A 19,082-nucleotide genomic window follows, 5' to 3' on the forward strand; every position below is an offset into this window, starting at 1 on the left:
CTGGTCATTTCTGGCACCAAGTCCTGACTCTTCCCTTTCTTTGTGTGACTTTTGGCAAGCGATTCTGAGCCTTAGTTACCTCAGCTGTGATGTCAGGTTAATAATAATGATGAATAATTTCTGAGGTTATTGTATTAAATGAGATGGGCATCTAACACGCTTAGCCTTGCACCTGGTACATAGTATGTGCTGAGTATAGACAAGCTCTGACTTGTCTTACTTCCCCTACCTTCCTGTTCTTCCCGTTTGTCCCCCTCCATGTTTTATTGTTATATTACAGTGCCCATGAGGATGAAAGAGCAGACACACTCAGAAGTGGAAGAGATTCTGCAGGCGTCTAGTCCAGCCCCAGTCTGTGGCTTGATTCTTTTCTCGCATCTCCTATTGGATACTGCCAGGAAGAACTTGCTCCGGGAGCCCTAAGCAGCCTGATCTTTCACTATTGGGGCATCCTTCTTTATATCCAGTCAAAATATTTCCTCATGCATGCCTTAGCTGTGTTGTTTCCAGTCCCATCTATCAGCACTGTACCAATACAGACTTGTCTCTTGACTTACCAGACAGAACATATGGAATCAGAGAGATGAAGATTCAAATACCAGCTTTGCTACAAAATTTCTCTATGCCTTTGAACACATTACTTAAGTTTTCAAGCTTCTTCTTTTTTTTCTCATGAGGAAAATGGGATTAATAATGTCTACCATATAGAGTTGTTTCACAGATTAACTGAAATTATCCACAAGTCGGACACGACTGAGCGACTGAACTGAACTGAACTGAAGATGCTTAGCAGCAATGTTTGGCTCATAGAAAGCAGCTCAGTAAAAGTCTATCCTCTCTGCTGGCTCTAAGCGACAGTATCTCAGGTGTCTGGTGATATCTTTGGACTCTGTTGGATTTTTCTCGTAGTCACCCTCGGTTCCTTCGATTGCTTCTCATCACATGAGTCTGCTTCTCATCTCAGACTCAGCCTTAGCCGTTCTGAGTGTTTGCCTCTGAAAGAACTCCAGTATGCCTATATCCTTCTTGATGTGTGTGTGATGAAGAAAGTACTTAGAACACACACAGACTGCTTTGCTTGCCTGCGGAATTAAGGGCAGCATCCAAGTTTCTTGCTTCCAGACTTTTGGCTCTGCCCTGAGTCACAATAGCTTCTATCTTTACTGTCATGCTCATGGTATTCAAAACATAATTTTTGGCTCATTAAAGGAAACAGGGGCTCAGAGGGAAAATCTCTTATCAGTGTCACACAGCCAGTAGTTACGGAACCAGAATTTTAAAGTTGTGTCTGTGTGGTCCCGCAGCCTGTGGTCTCAACCTGTAAGCGATAGAGACGACTGCATCTCTGGCTCCTTTCTCTGTTCCTGGACATGGGCAAGCCTGTTCTGTCATCAGCAGCCTTTCTTGGGACCTCGATCACCTCCTGTCGCTATGTTTTCCCTCACCTTTCCTTGATGGTCAAACAAACTGTCCCGTTCTTACCTTCCAGTCACTTCTCAGCCCTTTGGAAGTTGACTTGGGTTACACCATCTACTTGAAGGTGGTGTCTGTTTACTCACTCCAGCACCCTCATCTCAGCATTGTTTTAGAAACATTGATTCATTCTTGAAAGAGCTTGGGCTTGGTTCCTTTAACGTGAGATTGCCCAACCTGAATCCTTTCCAGAAATTATGGCTTCCCTTCAGAAACTCAGAGGGAATGCCAGGAAGCGGAAGCACGGTGGTTCCTGAGGGCGGGGCTCACACGCTCTTGAGACTGGCTGTCCATCCGTCTGTCCCTGGTGCCTCACAGTTAACCGTTTCTCAAGTGTGCAGGTCCCGTTTTGAGTGGGACTGGAAGAAATAGGGATGAAGGGTATATGTCTAAGGTAGTTATATTGTATAGGTATAGATCTATACTTACATTTATCTATATAGATATATTATTTTTTTCAGTAAGGCATTAATGTAACACTCAGAGTAAAGACTTATTAGTGAGATTTTAAAATTTTAGGCATTTTAGTGAGTTGTTTTCCCATGGTTTGGAGTCCATCAGATCTAGATTTGAATTCCATATTTTATGCTTACCTGTCAGATGTTGCCAATTCCATGGACACTTTTAAAGGGGTTCCCCAGTAGCTCAAACCATAAAGAATCCACCTGCAGTAGAGGATACCTGGGTTTGAGCCCTGAGTTGGGAAGATCTCCTGGAGAAGGAAATGGTTACCCACTCCAGTATTCTTGCCTGGAGAATCCCATGAACAGAAGAGCCAGGTGGGCTACAGTCCATGAGTCACAAAGAGTCGGACACAATTGAGCAACTAACAGATATGCACACTGGATGCTAGTGAACAGGTGACTTAGCCTACCTGGACTTCATTTTCTCTTCAGTCAGATGGGAATGATAGACTTGCTGCCTAGGCTGGCTCTGGATCTTATATTGGATGACGTATTTGAATATGGGCAGTATAAGAATCAGATGACCTAGGCTTACATTCTTCTTTTCCTGCATACTGGGGAGCTATAACTTAATAATTGCTGAGAATCTCAGTGAGGAGGGTAACAGTGTGTAACTCACAGAATTGTTGTTAGGTTGAATATGATTATATATGCAGAGCACTTAGTGATGCCTAGGGTGAGTAGAAATTTGATCCGTGTTAATTGCATCTTCTCCTCCTAACTTTGTCTTCTTCCTCTTTATCCCCTTTCTCGTTGTTTTTTCCTTCTCCTCTCTCCTTCAACTCTTGCTTCTGATACAGCATCTAGCACAGAGTAGGTGCATGATAACTATAATCATCTTACCCTCCAGCTTCTGCTGATTGAAAAACCAAAACGGCAGTCAGTTCACAGAGACTAGGACAGGCCTGCTTTCCCAAAGGCAGAGGTCATCTTACTGCCTCTGATAGTTGGTTCTAATGACATGTTTTTTCTCCACTGGAAAAAATACTAAAAAGAATAAAAATAATTCTGAGCAGAGATGTGCCTAGAATCACTGTTGCCTGTAAACAATTATGAATAACAATGGTACTACGTTCATAATAAACAATAATAATTCATCATAATTATCTTCCATTTGGAAAATATCCAAGTTTAGAGCTTTGTCAGCACTTTATAATTATCAAATATATGTGTATGTGCAGACATATAGGTGGTTCTGGCATTATTTTAGGCACTTTACAAAGGATTTTTATGCCATTCTTTATTGAGGTGTAGGTATCAATACAGCCCCATTTTACACATGTGGGAATGAAGCAGAGAGAAGTGAAGTCACGTCTATTGAGTTTGGTCAGTGATAACACTAAGACTCGAACCCAGGGATTTGATTCCAAAGATCGTCCTCTTATCCTCCATGCTCTGCTGTTTCTCCAGCATACGTAGCGTCCTTTGCTGGATTAAGGGATCAAGGCTTTTCAGAGTCCAACCGATCAGGGTGGAAATATGGCCCAGTGAACCGGGTAGAAATCTCCCTTTTCATAATTTCCTTAGCCAGATTTCCAAGGCGCCCTCTCCAAGGCAAAGATGAAGTCGGTGTGGGTCCAGACGAAGCACGTCCCCTCCTACCCCCTGACCTTTCTCTCCCTGCCCCCACCCACAGGCCCGACCACGGGGGCCCCAGCTGCTGGGGAGGCTGCCTTCCTCAGACGCCTCCTGAGGGAAGATGGGCGTACTGGAAAAGTGAAGTCACCAGTGACCGCAGAAGGGAAATTGCAGAGTCCTTTACTCAGGAACTCACCACGAGCTGAAGCTAGCATTTAGCAACAGAAACACCACAGTCTTGGACAAATCCCCCTCTCAAAACCTTCCCACCCGCTTCCCAGCTCCAGATGGCCTCACCAGAGGGGAGAGGAGTTGCTATCTGTCAAAGGACAGCAGGCCCAGGGAGGCAGGTCTGGCCTGTTGGGTGTGGCTGGGATCGCTGGCTAAAGGCTTCCCTTAGGAAAAGTGTGTGAGTTCCATCCAGGTTTCCCCTTCCAGGACGGAGCGGGCCAGGAGCAACGCCTTGGAGGAGACAGGCTGAGAGGAGGAGCGGTCCGCTAGAGAACTCGGATTTGTGTGGGACTGAGAAGCCCTTGGCAGTTCAAGGTCACAGGGCAAGATGCCTTGGGAAGATGACTCACGATTAGATGGATGAGGCTACTGATATGGCTGGGTCTTCTCCCAGGAGTTAGAGCTGATGTCTCCTATTGCTCATAATTGGTCTGCTATTCATCACTTTCTCAATTGCTATCAGCTCAGTGACAGGCGAGACAAATGGTCTGGAGATAGTTTGGAACGCTGTGAGCACAGTCTATAGCCCTGATGACTGAGCAGGTTGACGAGGATAACACAGATCAGACGTGAGAAGAGCACCCAGTGTTCCAGTCCTCAGCATTTACCAGTCATTCACACAACGCTTATTCCTATCACAGACATTTACGGATTACCTTCTTTGGGCCAGGCCTTGTGCCAGGAGCTTATGATAAAATAAGGCGACGAACTCACAGTTCAGTGGAGACAACAGACATGCAAAGAGATGAAATCCTGTAGTTCATCAACACATGTGCCGTCCAACGTGCCATGGGGGCCTTGAGTTCTGTTGGGAAATCAGAAGAGAGTTTTCAGAGAAGGTCGCCATCGTAGTGGGTCTTAACTAATGAGAATGCTTTGTTTAAGGGTAGAATGGAGGAAAGATATTATAGGCTGAGGGAGGCCATGAGCAAAGGCACAGTGGCATCAGAGTCTGCTGCCTGTCCGGTTCATGACAGGTGGCAAACAGATAGTATGCAGGGCTGGGGACGACTGCAAGAGTAGGATGTGATGCTGAGGAGATTGTACAGTATCACTGTGTGAAAGGCCCTGTGTGCCAGGCTAACACACAGAGCACTTATTTTTAATATTTTCAATTTTTTTTTTTTGCTTTTTCATGAATTAGAACTCTTAAATAAATGAATGATGAAAGAATTCTACAAGATAAGCAAGAGAGAGGGGATGGAAAACAGACCCACGCTTCCCATAACACTGTTTCGACACAGTGACACAGAATATTTATACTTGTTGCATTCATAGCGACAAGAAGCAGAAACCTGTTTCGGAAAGAAACAGAAACCGAGCTGAAACTGCCTAAGGAAAGAATGGAGAAGTTACTATAATGCTATAGTGATTTCTCGTGTAACTCAAAGGCTGAGCTCGCAGGATTAAATTAGCTCACAGTGGTGAAACATTTAGGCTTTGGGATTTGACGCACTTACGTGTGAATTTTGAGCTTCTTTTGTAGCTCAGTTGTTAAAAAGTCTGCCAGCAATGTGGGAGACCTGGGTTTGATCCCTGGGTCGGGAAGATCTGGAGAAGGAAATGGCTACCCACTCTAGTATTCTTGCCTGGAGAATCCCATGGACAGAGGAGCCTGGCAGTCTCCAGTCAATGGGATTGCAAAAGTCGGACACAATTTAGCCACTAATCCACCACCACCACCAAGTGTGAATTTTGCTGTGCCAAATACTGGCTATGTGACACAGGCAAGGAACACAGAGTCCCTGGGGCCTCGGTCTCATCCTCTGTATAATGGGAGTGATGGAAGTAGCCGAGTCATGGCATCGCTGTGCAAATGAAAATGACTCCTCACGCCAAACACTGAGCACTGTGTCTGATGTGTAGTATTGCTCAACAGTGCTCGCTGTTATGTTTAATGCTTTAAAACCCAGCACTTCATCTTCTACCTGAGATGGATGAGAGCTAAAATATAGAGTGAACTGACAAGAAAAATAGCTCTCCGCCTGAGGATCATCTAACCCTATCATCTCTTCTCTGTACTTCTTGGGGAACAGCTGACAGAGCCCCATGCAGAGCGTCTCGGTGGGTTGTGTATTTATTTCTCTAATATTTTTTCATTTAGCAGAGGTAAGTGTGGCAAGAAGGGGTCTGGCCGCCTCTCAGTGTCTTCCCCATGTTGCCCAGATTAACAAGCGCTTCTGTTGGGCTCTCATCCTTCAGGCGAGAGTGGCTTGGAAAGCGTAGTTTATCCTGACAGGGGAAATTAGGTGTCGTTCCTATGATTTATAGAGCCATAGATCGAGCTGCACAGGCCCTCATACAGGAAACGGGCCCTTGCCCATTAACATGCCTTTACTGTGTGGTCTCGTGAACGGGAGGCTCTGACTCAGAGGCTGAAACTGAGGGGTGGGGTAAGGGAGGTCCAGGGACAAAGTCTGGGGTTCAGAGGTACAGGGCCTCTGCTCCGCTGCATCCGGTCTGGCATGTCTTCTCTGACCCTACATGTGCTCGTCTGTAAGGATGCCTGGGACCAGGAAGAGCTGCTGTATCCACAGGTTGCTAGGAGTCTTACAGAAGCTAGCAGAGCCCTAGCACCAGACCTAGAGTAAAGAAGAGCGTAATGGGTGTCTGTCTGCTTTATCCCCCTCCTCCCCTTCCTTGAAGACCGTCAAGGGCATGCTCAGCACCCGGGCTGTCTTCTACAGAGAGGACGCTAACTGCGAGTTTTGCAGTAGGCTTAATGTTTGGGAGCAGGTACCCGTTCCCAGGCAAACCCCCAGTGTGAAGTGCAGAGAGCCCCTGTATACTCCCTGTTTTTCCCACATGCAGAGTCTTCCTCACCGTGGTCATGCCTCACCACAGCAGTGCACATGTTACAATCGTGAGCTGGCACTGACGCATCGCTAACACCCGAAGCCCACAGTTTACATGACGATCCGCTCTTGGCGTGCGTTCTGTGAGTCCTGACAAATACACAGTGACGTGTACCCACTGCAATAGTATCCTACAGAATAGGGTGACTGCCCTAAAATCTGCTGTACTCCCCGACTCCTCCTTCCCTTCCCCCTCACCCCTGCCGACCACTGATCCTTTCGCTGCCTCCTTAGTTTTGCCTACTGGCATGAACCTCTAAGGGGTCCCAGGTAGTTTGTCTAGAATGGGGAGTGTTAAAGGGGGTGACAGAATTGTGAGCGGCTTTATCCAGAATACAAACACATAATGATTAGAAGCAGCCGTGTTCTGGGACGTATGTCCAAGTTGAAGCAAGTACAGGTGACGATAAGGCCCAGAGAGGGTAAGTGCCTTACTGAGGTCACACAGCAAGCTAGGCAGAAACTGTTAGAGTTCCCTGGGATTCTCCTATCTGAAGCACTCATGCTCTATGGCCTCTTCCTGTGAGACTACTCACCCACCTGGCTTCTGTCACACTGAACTGTATAAAATCGCTCACATGTGACTCAAATGTAGGTGATAGTTATCTATTGCATTTTCATTGGCCCATTCCCATAGGTACAGGGAACATTTTCAGTATATGTTAAATGGAATCAAGAACTTAGCATTTTTAAAAAATATAAATTTATTTATTTTAATTGGAGGCTAATTACTTTATACTATTGTTTTGGTTTTGCCATACATCAACATGAATCCACCACGGGTGTACACGTGTTCCCCATCCTGACCCCCCCTCCCACCTCCCTCCCCATACCATCCCTCTGGGTTGTCCCAGTGCACCAGCACTGAGCATCCTGTATCCTGCATCGAACCTGGACTGGCGATTTGTTTCACATATGATAATATACATGTTTCAATGCCATTCTCCCAAATCATCCCACCCTCTCCCTCTCCCACAGAGTCCAAAAGACTGTTCTAAACATCTATGTCTCTTTTGCTGTCTCGCATACAGGGTTATCATTACCATCTTTCTAAATTCCATATATATGTGTTAGTATACTGTATTTGTGTTTTTATTTCTGGCTTACTTCACTCTGTATAATAGGCTCCAGTTTTATCCACCTCATTAGAACTGATTCAAATGTATTCTTTTTAATGGCTGAGTAATACTCCACTGTGTATATGTACCACAGCTTTCTTATCCATTCATCTGCTGATGGACATCTAGGTTGCTTTCATGTCCTGGCTATTGTAAACAGTGCTGTGACGAACATTGGGGTACATGTGTCTCTTTCAATTCTGGTTTCCTCGGTGTGTATGCCCAGCAGTGGGATTGCTGGGTCGAATGGCAAGAACTTAGCATTTTTTTAAAATGGATTGTCTCCATCAGATTGTGTGTTCAGAGGCTTTGCATTTCAGAGTACCGGCTCTGGAGCTAGACTTCCTGGATTCAAATCCTGACCACACCACTTACTAGCCCTGGGATCTTGGGCATAAGTGTAAAATTGAACATAATAATCGTGCCTACTTCTCAGGTTGTTGGGAGAATTAAATGAGTTAATACAGCTAAAGTACTTAGGGTTATTGTGAGAAATAATACATATAAAGCATTTAGAACAGTGCTTGCCTTGTAGTAAGCAGAGTCAGATATGAATGACTGAGTGACTGAACACACATACAAGCATGCAATAAATGTTAAGTGCTATTACCAATATCCTCTAGTGAGTAAGAATATTGTTCATGATGGTAGGATCAAAGGACCTGAGTTCAAATCCTTGTCCTGCCCTTTTTAGCTGGATGACTTTGAATAGGCTATTTCACCCTTCCAACCTCAGTTTCCTCATCTATAAAATGGGGATAGTAACAGTAGAACCTGCTTCATAAGGCTAGGGACAGGATTGAATGAGATGATGTAGATTAAAGTGCTTACCACACTCTCAGTAAATGTTGCTATTATGTTTGTTTCCTATCTAACAGCCTAAGAAATTAGTGGCTTGAACCCAGTTCCAAAGGTTGGTAGCCTTGTATAGTGAATGTTAGTTGATATGAAGACCTTAGTTTGTTTCCTGCCAGATGTGTGTGGTGTAAACTTGGACAAGTCACTTCTCCTTTGGGGCCACCTAGTCTGCGCAGTTGTGAAGGTCCGTCTCACCTCTCAGGGCTCTTTCGGGTCTGGAATGCCAGGGATCTGTGCGGTGAGTACGTGCGTCCGCGCTTCAGAGCTCTCTAGCTCCTGGGATCTGTACGTAGTTTGTTTCTCCTTCCCTTTGCTCAGCTGCTCCCTAGTTCTGACTCTTCTCAGTAACCTTTCAGGGTTATTCAGACGTGAATTACCTCTGTTCAGTTATTTATTCCTATGCAATCCCCAAAATTGGCAGCTTAAAATGATGATCATCTTATTAGTGTCTCTGATGGTTCTGGGGGTGATTGGGCTGAGCTGGTCAGTTGTTTTTTAATTACTTTTTGGTTGTGCTGGGTCTTCTCTGCTGCACATGTGCTTTCTCTAGTAGCCGCAGGTGGGGGCTACTCTCCACCGTGGTGCACGGACTTCTCGTTGCAGTGGCTTCTCGTTGTGGAGCACAGGCTCTACGGATGCCGGCTCAGTAGTTGTGGCTCACAGGCTTTAGTTGCTCTACAGTATGGGGAATCTTCCTGGACCAGGGATCGAACCTGCATCCCCTGTATCAGCAGACAGGTTCTTACCCACTGTACCCACCAGGGAAGTCCTTGCTGGGCAGTTCTGACTTGGTTCCCTCTTGTGGCTGCAGTCCGAGGGTCTCTGTGGCTCACCCATGTGGCAAGTGACCCTGGCTACTGGCTGGGACCTCAGCTGGGTCTATTGGTACAATACCTACTTGTTGCCTCTCCGTGTTGTCTGGGCTTCCTCCCAGGATAGCAGTTGGACTCGAAGAGTGAGCATTCCAAAAGACATGATGTGGAAGCTGCCCGTTTCTTAAAACCTGAGCCCAGAAATTGAAGCAGCAGTACTTAGTTTGGTAAAGCAATTGTAGAGCGCAAACTCATGGGGAGAACCCGGATCCCACCTCGGGAGGAAGAAAATGTCAGAGATATTTAGGGTCATGTTTTAAAGTCATCACAACTGCCTTCCTACTCTGCTTGGGAATAAGAGATTAAAGTCAACTAACATTAACCACATTAAGTCAAATTGCCAACATCCGCTGGATCATGGAAAAAGCAAGAGAGTTCCAGAAAAACATCTATTTCTGCTTTATTGACTATGATGCCAAAGCCTTTGACTGTGTGGATCACAATAAATTGTGGAAAATTCTGAAAGAGATGGGAATACAGACCACCTGACCTGCCTCTTGAGAAATCTATATGCAGGTCAGGAAGCAATAGTTAGAACTGGACATGGAACAACAGACTGGTTCCAAATAGGAAAAGGAGTACGTCAAGGCTGTATATTGTCACCCTGCTTATTTAACTTGTACGCAGAGTACATCATGAGAAACGCTGGGCTGGAAGAAGCACAAGAGAGAATCAAGATTGCCGGGAGAAATATCAATAACCTCAGATATGCAGATGACACCACCCTTATGGCAGAAAGTGAAGAGGAACTAAAAAGCCTCTTGATGAAAGTGAAAGAGGAGAGTGAAAAAGTTGGCTTAAAGCTCAACATTCAGAAAACTAAGATCATGGCATCTGATCCCATCATTTCATGGGAAATAGATGGGGAAATAGTGGAAACAGTGTCAGACTTTATTTTTTTGGGCTCCAAAATCACTGCAGATGGTGATTGCAGCCATGAAATTAAAAGACGCTTACTTCTTGGAAGGAAAGTATGACCAACCTAGATAGCATATTCAAAAGCAGAGACATTACTTTGTCAATAAAGGTCCATCTAGTCAAGGCTATGGTTTTTCCAGTGGTCATGTATGGTTGTGAGAGTTGGACTGTGAAGAAAGCTGAGTGCCTAAGAATTGATGCTTTTGAACTGTGGTGTTGGAGAAGACTCTTGAGAGTCCCTTGGACTGCAAGGAGATCCAACCAGTCCATTCTAGAGAAGATCAGTCCTGGGTGCTCTTTGGAAGGAATGATGCTAAAGCTGAAACTCCAGTACTTTGGCCACCTCATGCGAAGAGTTGACTCACTGGAAAAGACTCTGATGCTGGGAGGGATTGGGGGCAGGAGGAGATGGGGATGACAGAGGATGAGACGGCTGGCTGGCATCACCGACTCGATGGACATGAGTCTGAGTGAACCCCGGGAGTTGGTGATGGACAGGGAGGCCTGGCGTGCTGCGATTCATGGGGTCGCAGAGTTGGACACGACTGAGCGACTGAACTGAACTGAACATTAACCACTTCTCTTCCCAAACGTGTTCTCACACATCTGTTTTAAGTAAGCAGCCATCTTGATTAGTAACAAGATGACCAGTTAATTTCCTCACTGTCAGGACATGCCAGCATTACTTATGTTTTTTCCACAAGGAACGCGGGCTCTAGCCTCTGGTCTCCAGCCCCTGGTTTCCAAGTCCTGTAACTACGAGGACAACGAGTGATTGACATTTCCTGTAGACATTCTAGGGGGTGTGCAGGTGACTGTGTGGCAGGCGGCCCAGGGAGATCCTGACTAAGAGGTCCAGGCCGGGCTCTAGGACACTGTTCCTGTCTCTGCACAAGCCCTGCTCTGACGCCCTCCTCAGCCCTTCCATGCACATCCATCCTAGTTCCTCCTGATCAATCAAGCATGGTCAGCCTGGGCTCAGGTACCAATCTCCATGCAAAAGTAGAACGCCAGCCACCCCCTTTCCTCCCCTCTCTCTCTCTCTTGGGCCCTGTGAGTGTCTTACTTTAGATCTCAGTGCTTCCGGGGCAAACAGGCATCCCCCTACTCTCCTCCAAGCTGTAATCCCAACTGTCTCCAAAGGATGTTCCACCAGCAAACCCACCCCAACCCTCTTTTCAGTGGCTCCAGGGAAACGTTTTCTTTTTAAGGTGATCAGCTGCATTACTGTCATCTCTTTTGCTGGAAAAACAATGACAGCAAGTATACAAGTTCATTCTTTGGCCGAGCGTCCTATTACCTATATCTATGGAATTTAACACATATTTTTGGGACCCTATGATGTGTTGACTCCTTTGCGTGCAGCTGGCGAGAATCAAATACATTACCTTGGCCTGGAAGAGTTCCCGGCCTGATAAGCAAGAAGCGCATAGAAACAAGCAAATTGCAAGGGAATGTGAAATGTGCGCAAACTGAATGAGAGGAGAGAGAGACAGAATCTCCCAAGTGTGATAGGATCCTGGTGAACAAAACATTGCCTGGATTTTAGCAAGGAAACATAAGTGGGGAAAGTGCATTTTAGACCAAAGGGAGAGTATGCGGAAAGGCTGGGTATGAAGCAGTGCACTCCTGTAAGATCCTGTGTGCTGGCGCCTAAAGCAGCAATGGTGAGGAGAAGAGCCACAGGCTGAACGGCAGAGGACTTTGAAAGATTAAGAAGTAGAGGCCTCGACCAGAGTGTGGTAGAGCCTCTGAAGGGGTCCAAGCAAGGTGGGTGGAATTGCAGTGCTGTTTTAGAGAGCTGGGGGAAGATGTGCCGGGAGAGGTCGGAGCTGGAAGGCTAGTTGAGGTTGTGACAATTGCCTAGAGCGGACATTACTCACCCACACCAGAAAGACAGCTGTGGGGTCAGGTGAGAGGAGCTGGTTTGAGACATATTATGAGGTAGAGAGAGGAGCCCAGAGTAACCCCCCAGTTTCTGGCTTGGAGGTACCAAATTAATGCGAGATACAAGTAATCTTAGGGGAAGGAGAGCATCACACATACACATTTACGTGGCTTTATGATATCATTTATAAACTTGGTTCATGTCATTCAGAATTCCATGTGAACTTTTAATTCAATTTAACAAACATGGACTGACTTATGTTACCTGCTAGATACTGTATCAGGCACAAATAGGGAACCTGGGGATAAAAAGGTAGTCTCTTTCTTTGTCTCTAGAAGGCCTTTCTGAAGAAGGCGATGGCACCCACTCCAGTACTCTTGCCTGGAAAATCCCATGGACAGAGGGGCCTGGTAGGCTGCAGTCGATGGGGTCGCAAAGAGTCGGTCACGACTGAGCGACTTCACTTTCACTTTCACTTTCATTCATTGGAGAAGGAAATGGCAACCCACTCCAGTGTTCTTGCCTGAAGAATCCCAGGGATGGTGGAGCCTGATGGGCTGCTATCTACGGGGTCACACAGAGTCGGACACGACTGAAGCGACTTAGCAGCAGCAGCAGAAGGCCTTTCATCTCCTTAACCTGTATGACTTGAACAGCCTCAAGAGCATGCTTATTAATACTGAATATAACATATTCATCAAGACTTGAGTGAGAAGATCAGGGCATCTTTGTGGTTACACATACTAGAACCATCTCAGTGTCAAAAGTAGCAGACTTGGGGTCAGCCCCTGAGTGTAACTGTATAACATGTAAAACATAGCCACTGTAAGTATAGAATATGGAATTTAACTCATTGGCTTAGTGACATTCCACTATATATAGATGATCCCAAGTATCTATCTTAAATACGGAGTGTCATCTTGAAGTTTAAGATTCCTAAGACATTGTCAGAATTTTTAGAGCTGAAAAGTCCTCCCTTTGCATTTCCATAAACCTCTGGCGTGAACTACCTCATAACGTTTGAACCATATTCATTGAAATTGTGTGTGTCTTCATCATTCGACTGTGAACCCTTCGCGGTTCCCAGGAGGGCTTCCCAGGTGGCCCAGGAGTAATGACCCCACCTGCCAGTGCAGGAGACGAAAGAGACGTGGGTTCAATCCCTGCGTCGGGAAGATCCCCTGGAAGAGGAAATAGCAATCCACTCCAGTGTTCTTGCCTGGAAAATCCCGTGGACAGAGGAGCCTGGTGGGCTACAGTCCACGGGGTCGCAAAGAGTCAGACACGATGGAGCACAGGTAAGTCAAGCCCTCTGAAGTGAGTGACTGCGTCTCGTTCATCACCTTTCTTAGCCTCTAGATGGCACGTGGTACGGAGGAGGAAGTTCAGGGATTTAAACCTTTCAAAATAAAACTTCTGTGTCCTCATTCTACCGATGGAGAAATTGATGCTTAATGGGAGAAATAACTTATGCTGAGTTCAACTAGAGAAGTAACAACAGGGTCAGGAATAAATCCCTGTTTATTTTGATTGCTTAACATTTTTGTAGCTGTTTTCTCATCCTGCCGGGCTTGGTTTGCTAGCTAATTAGCCAGAAGTTGGAAACGTTCGCTAGCAGTGAGCAAACCTTCATTGTCATGAAAACAAATGGCCATGCAAATGTCACCCTTAGGCCTGTATTAAGGACAAGATTTGTTTCTGAAGTCCCTTCACTTACTCAAATGCTAAGAGTCAACAATGCCTCCAGTGTAAAGTCTCATTTTCCTCTGAGGACACATGCAGACACCCACACGTGCGCACACACGAACAGCAGAGAAGCACGTGGTACAAGCCGAGCAGCTGAAAAGGATGTTTTGGATGAAATCTTGGCATTTATTGTTCCTGTGTGACCAGAGATAGTCAAGGTTGCCAGAATTCAGAAGGGCTTCAGTTCAAATCCCTACTCCTCCATGTATCTGTGACACCCATCTCAAAGGGACATTTTGAGGATTAAATGGAGGAACAGAGTCATTTCACCGCAAAGTTGCTCTATCGCCATGAAAGAGCCAGCTAGCCTTTCTGGGCCACTGTATGTGCATCTGTAAAACGGATTCAATTAGATGATTTACAGAGTCCCCTGGAAGCTGGAACATTCTATGCTGCTTCTCCCTCGGGATCTATTTGGATTTGGGATGAAGTGTTGCAAGCACTGGAGACATAAGGAAGTGTGGACCTGAGCTGACGCCTGTTGGCTCCTGCTGCCTCGCAAGGGCCCCCTGTCTGATGCAGGCCTTTTATCAGAGCGCGTTTGAGCTCTGTCCACGGTTTGCCTGGCCATCGCTGCAGTCCCCATTCTGTTCCCCAGGGTTTGGGAAAGAGCCAGTGGATGTGGAGATCCACAGGCAGGGTTTCTTCCCAAGAGCTTCTTGGATGGTGAAACTCACAAAGTCCAGAGAGATTTCCTGTTTTGTTTTTCACAAGCCCCAGTGACTATTGATTACAAAAGCCATACACGCACGCACACACACACACACACACACACACACACACACGTGTGCACACACACGCACCAAAACAAAAGCGCATACACAAAACAGGATGTTCTCTCTCCTCCCTTTGCTAGAGTCCAAGGCGAGCTCTTAGCATCTGTGTCGCTTTCACCATGCCTCTGCATTTCCCCCTCTAGCTGGAGATGTTACAGAATCATAAGGCATGAGCAGTCTTACATGTTAATTCAAGAAAGGGGGAAACTGCGAGTGGAGGGAAGAGAAAGTCTGACAGTCAGAGTGACCTCCTGCCAGCCCATCTGGTTTCTGCCCTCACGAGAGCGCCCCCTCTGGTGCTGAAGGAGAACAGACATTTATTCCTAACATCAGTTGACTTGCAGTCAATTGTTAGTCACTCAGTTGTATCAGACTCTTTGTGACCCCATGGACTGTAGCCTGCCAGGCTCCTCTGTCCATGGAATTCCTCAGGCAAGAATACTGGAGTGGGTTGCCATTTCCTTCTCCAAGAGATCATTCCAACCCAAGGATGGAACCTGGGTCTCCTGCTTTGGCAGGCAGATTCTTTACAGTCTGAGCCAGCAGGGAAGCCAACTTTAGGTAATGTAGTAATATCAAATCTTAGTAAGAACAATGCTATTATTGTGTGCCAGACTCTGACCCACATAACTTATATGCAAACAATGAAAGGGATATATTTACACTTTAAAAGTTGTTTATTGGGAATTTTTAGTTTAAGTTGGCATCTTGTGTTTTTATTTACTGAGTCTGGCAATCCTACTTGGAACCAACCCCGCTGTCCCAAGTGGTTGAGTAGAAAAGACCTACAATTCTGAGTCACAGAGGTCTGGGTTGGGATTCTGTTTTCATCATGCGCTTGCTGTGTGATCTTGGGAATATTACTTAACTGCTCTGATTCCTAGTCCTCCCCTGTAAATGAAGATCATAGAATCTGTTTCTCAGGACTATTGTGAGAATTCCACTTTAATGCCCTGAAAGTATCTCACACTGTGTAGTTAGGTGCTTCCTGAACACTGGGCATGCATGCTAAGTCACTTTAGTCGTGTCCGACTTGTTGCAACCCCATGGACGTTAGCTTGTATTATAGTTCTTCTTTATTTCTTTGGTTCATTGTTCTTAATTCGGGGGATGTTAGGTCATTGCTTCATCCCTTAGGAGAGAATATGAGAAAGGACATATGGCAGGAATAATCGAAGCCTTCTCCTCAGAGGCCTTGAGAGGAATGTGGCTTACACGATAGTGTTCTGGTTGCACGTCTTCTCCTTCTAGGTCCGTGTTGTTTGCTAAGGAGGCACACCCACTTTACGTGAATGTGCTGTGCTTGAGTCCTTTGACCAACGCAAGATGGAAAAAGTGTCACCTGGGTAATCAAGTGTCCTTAGTAGTAGGTGTTAGGAAGCTTTAAAAAGTACACAGAAAGTAAAAAGTCATTAAAGAAAAGAGAAAGGAAGAAAGCATGTGGAACCTGTTACCTGGCAAAGAATAAAAGATCAACACTCTCTGGAATTCCCAAGTTTGAGGAAGAATTGTCAGACATTCTGAATCCCCAGTGCCATGAAATGGCAGTACAGACGGAGTGATTAAAGTAGAAAGTATGGAGCTTCCCAGGTGGCTCAGTGGGAAAGAATCCACCTGCCAGTCTCGCCTGGGAAATATCATGGACAAAGGAGCCTGGCAGGCCACAGGCCGTGGGGTCACGAAGAGTCAGACACGACTGAGTGCCTGGGCATACATACAAAGCAGAAAGCACGTCTGAGCCTAAGCGTTATGATCAGTTTTCAGTGTCCATTAATTTATTTAATAAATCTTGACCGAGTAAGTGTTCTCAGTCTCATGAGAAGACTCATGTGGATAAGGCGTGGCCCGTGTTCCTGGTGAGATCAGAGTCTGCTGGGTGAGACCGGCAAACGGATGTATTGGTTAGCTGTGATGTAGCATGCTGTGGTGTCTGGAAGAGAAACCTGCTTCCAGGCTTAAAGTCAAGGTAAGGTTCCCGTAGAAAAGAAGGGTCCATTTGAGAACAAAAGAGCAAATTGGTTTCCAAGATGGTTGTGGGGTTGAGAGTATTCCAGCAGAGAGGACAGGGTGTGTTTTTTTAAAAAAGCATGAGACAATGAAGCACATTGTAATTAAATAGAACATTGATCACCACTTAGAACAAGGGTCAGCAAACAAGTGACCTTCAGAATGAATCAAGCCTGTCAGCTGTCTTTGTAAATAAAGTTTTACTGGAACTCAAGCATGCCCACTCATTGAAACTATTGTCTATGTTGCTTTCATGCTACAAAGGCAGAGTTAAGTAATTGTGGCAGAGACTGGCCATAAAGCCAGAAATATTTACTGTTTGGTCCTTTGCAGAAATGCTTTTCTATCTCCTGATTTAGAAAGCACTTTTCCTAGACAGGAATTCAGTGTTGATGGCCACGGTAATGGTTGCATGAGTGTGGATGGTAGCATGCAAAGGAAAATCAGAGGCGTGGTGAGAGATGAGGCTATGGAAGTGGTCAGGAGCTAGAGCAAGGGACTTAGAGTTTGAGCTGAGGGCTCCGGGGAGTCTCTGAAGGTTTATAAGCAGCATGGTGAGGTGGTCAGACTCCTACAACAAGCAGTGTGCTGAGGTATTAAAGAGGGCGGGGTTTGGAGCCAGACTGCCTTGGATCAGATCCGAGCTCCATCAGCTACCAGAACCTCAGACAAATGACTTGCCTTCTATGTGTCTCAGTTTTCCAGTTGGTAGAATGGGAAATAATAATAGTTATTTTTTATTATAGCTATTGTGTGGGCTAGTGGAGGTGAAATAAGTCAACATAGGTAGAGGGTCAGGCCCAGGGGAGGATCTCAAGGGATGCTATTACTGTTCTGCCTCAATGATCATTCTGCTACTGGGTAGGGAATGACTCAGCATAGAAGAACCTGGTGGTAGAAGGCTAGGCACTTAGGCAGGAGATGGTGCCCTGTGCCCAGGAGGGCAATTCTGGAGCTTGGGCCACTACCGCCGTGGCTTCTGGGACTGCCTCTCTACTCTCCACCGCTGTCATCATCCTCTCTTTTGTTCTCCTTTGTTCCAGGCCTTCAGGAGTGCACTGATGAGCTCTTACTGGTGCTCGGGGAAAGGGGATGTGATTGATGACTGGTGCAGGTGTGACCTCAGCGCCTTCGACGCCAGTGGGCTCCCCAACTGCAGCCCCCTCCCGCAGCCGGTGTACGTATGTATGGCCCCCCTTTCCATGAGCTCATATGCCTGTCCTGCCAGCCCAGACCATGGCTTGCTTCTCCTCCCAGGGTGCTTCACCAGAGGCCTGACGTCTCTGGGGGCCTGCTTCCTCCTTTGCAAAAGCACGGAGCTTTGGCAGAACAAAATCCTGGCTCAGGGGCAGACGCTTACCCTGCAGCATGTGCTATCTTGATAGCACCAAGCCATCCGTCGCTACTTCTTTTAACTCATCCATTCGGCAAAAGTTTGCGGGATGCCAACTACTGCTTTGTCAGGTCCCATGTTCACCACTAGGGCTACTGAGATAAAGAAAGGGTAGGACCTTTTCTAAGGAGCTTTCTGTTATTCATTCATTCAACAAATAAGTTTTGAACACCTGCTATGTATCAGACACTGGAGAATTCACTAATGAGCAAGACAGGCACAGTGTATGCACTTAGGGAGCTGATCATTTAGGGAAGGGGACAGATGACAAAGCAAAAACAGAAACAGCATACCATTTAAACGTTTAAATAACGAAAACATGAGTGAAAAAGAAAAGATGTGCTAATGGAGAGAATGAAACAGGGAGGCTGTAGTTGGAGGAGAGGGAGATAGGCTGGAAGCCTCTCTTAGAAGACCTGAATTAGAGTCAGGCTTGTCAGGTAGCCAATGGCAACAAACATGGTTCAGGAAAAAGCCAGAGCCCCTGGGAAAGCCCCGACCCAGGAAATTCACCATTTGAGGAAGTAGAGAAAGGTCATCACGATTAGGGGAGTAAGGTTAAGAAGGAGGGTGGAGTGGGGAGCAGAGGAAATCCGGGCAGGAACCAATATTGAGGCTCCCTTGTGAGACAGTCATTGAAGAGTTGGCGGCTATGGTGGAAAGAGGGAAGGAATCTGGGCTGGGGGACGTGCAAAGTCACTGCCATGTCTCTGTCCCCAGCTTGCTGTGTGACTTTGTGCAGAGCCGTCTCTTTTCTGGACCTTGCTTTTACCTTCTATGAACTGAAGGGATTGCGCTTCCTTCTCTCAAAGGACCCTCCCCATTCTCACCTTTGAGCATTCTGTTGTTTCTTACTTTACAAAAGGATTCCTGCCCTCTGTGAGGGGTTATTGAATTAAGGATAT

The 19,082-nt window shown here is 46.1% G+C and overlaps 1 protein-coding gene across 3 annotated transcripts in view; it reads left to right on the plus strand.

Moving 5' to 3' along the window:
* The window catches only part of ASTN2 (astrotactin 2), a 1,032,871-nt gene that overhangs the window by 842,874 nt on the left and 170,915 nt on the right, over positions 1 to 19,082 (plus strand). For all 3 annotated transcript variants that reach the window (XM_042242803.2, XM_027964073.3, XM_060410801.1), the window contains one exon: positions 17,828 to 17,961. In XM_042242803.2, coding sequence (XP_042098737.1) covers positions 17,828 to 17,961 — 134 coding nt within the window. The remainder of the gene's footprint in view (positions 1 to 17,827; positions 17,962 to 19,082) is intronic.

The sequence above is a fragment of the Ovis aries genome, chromosome 2 (genome assembly GCF_016772045.2).
Source record: "Ovis aries strain OAR_USU_Benz2616 breed Rambouillet chromosome 2, ARS-UI_Ramb_v3.0, whole genome shotgun sequence".
Taxonomy (NCBI): Eukaryota; Metazoa; Chordata; class Mammalia; order Artiodactyla; family Bovidae; genus Ovis; species Ovis aries.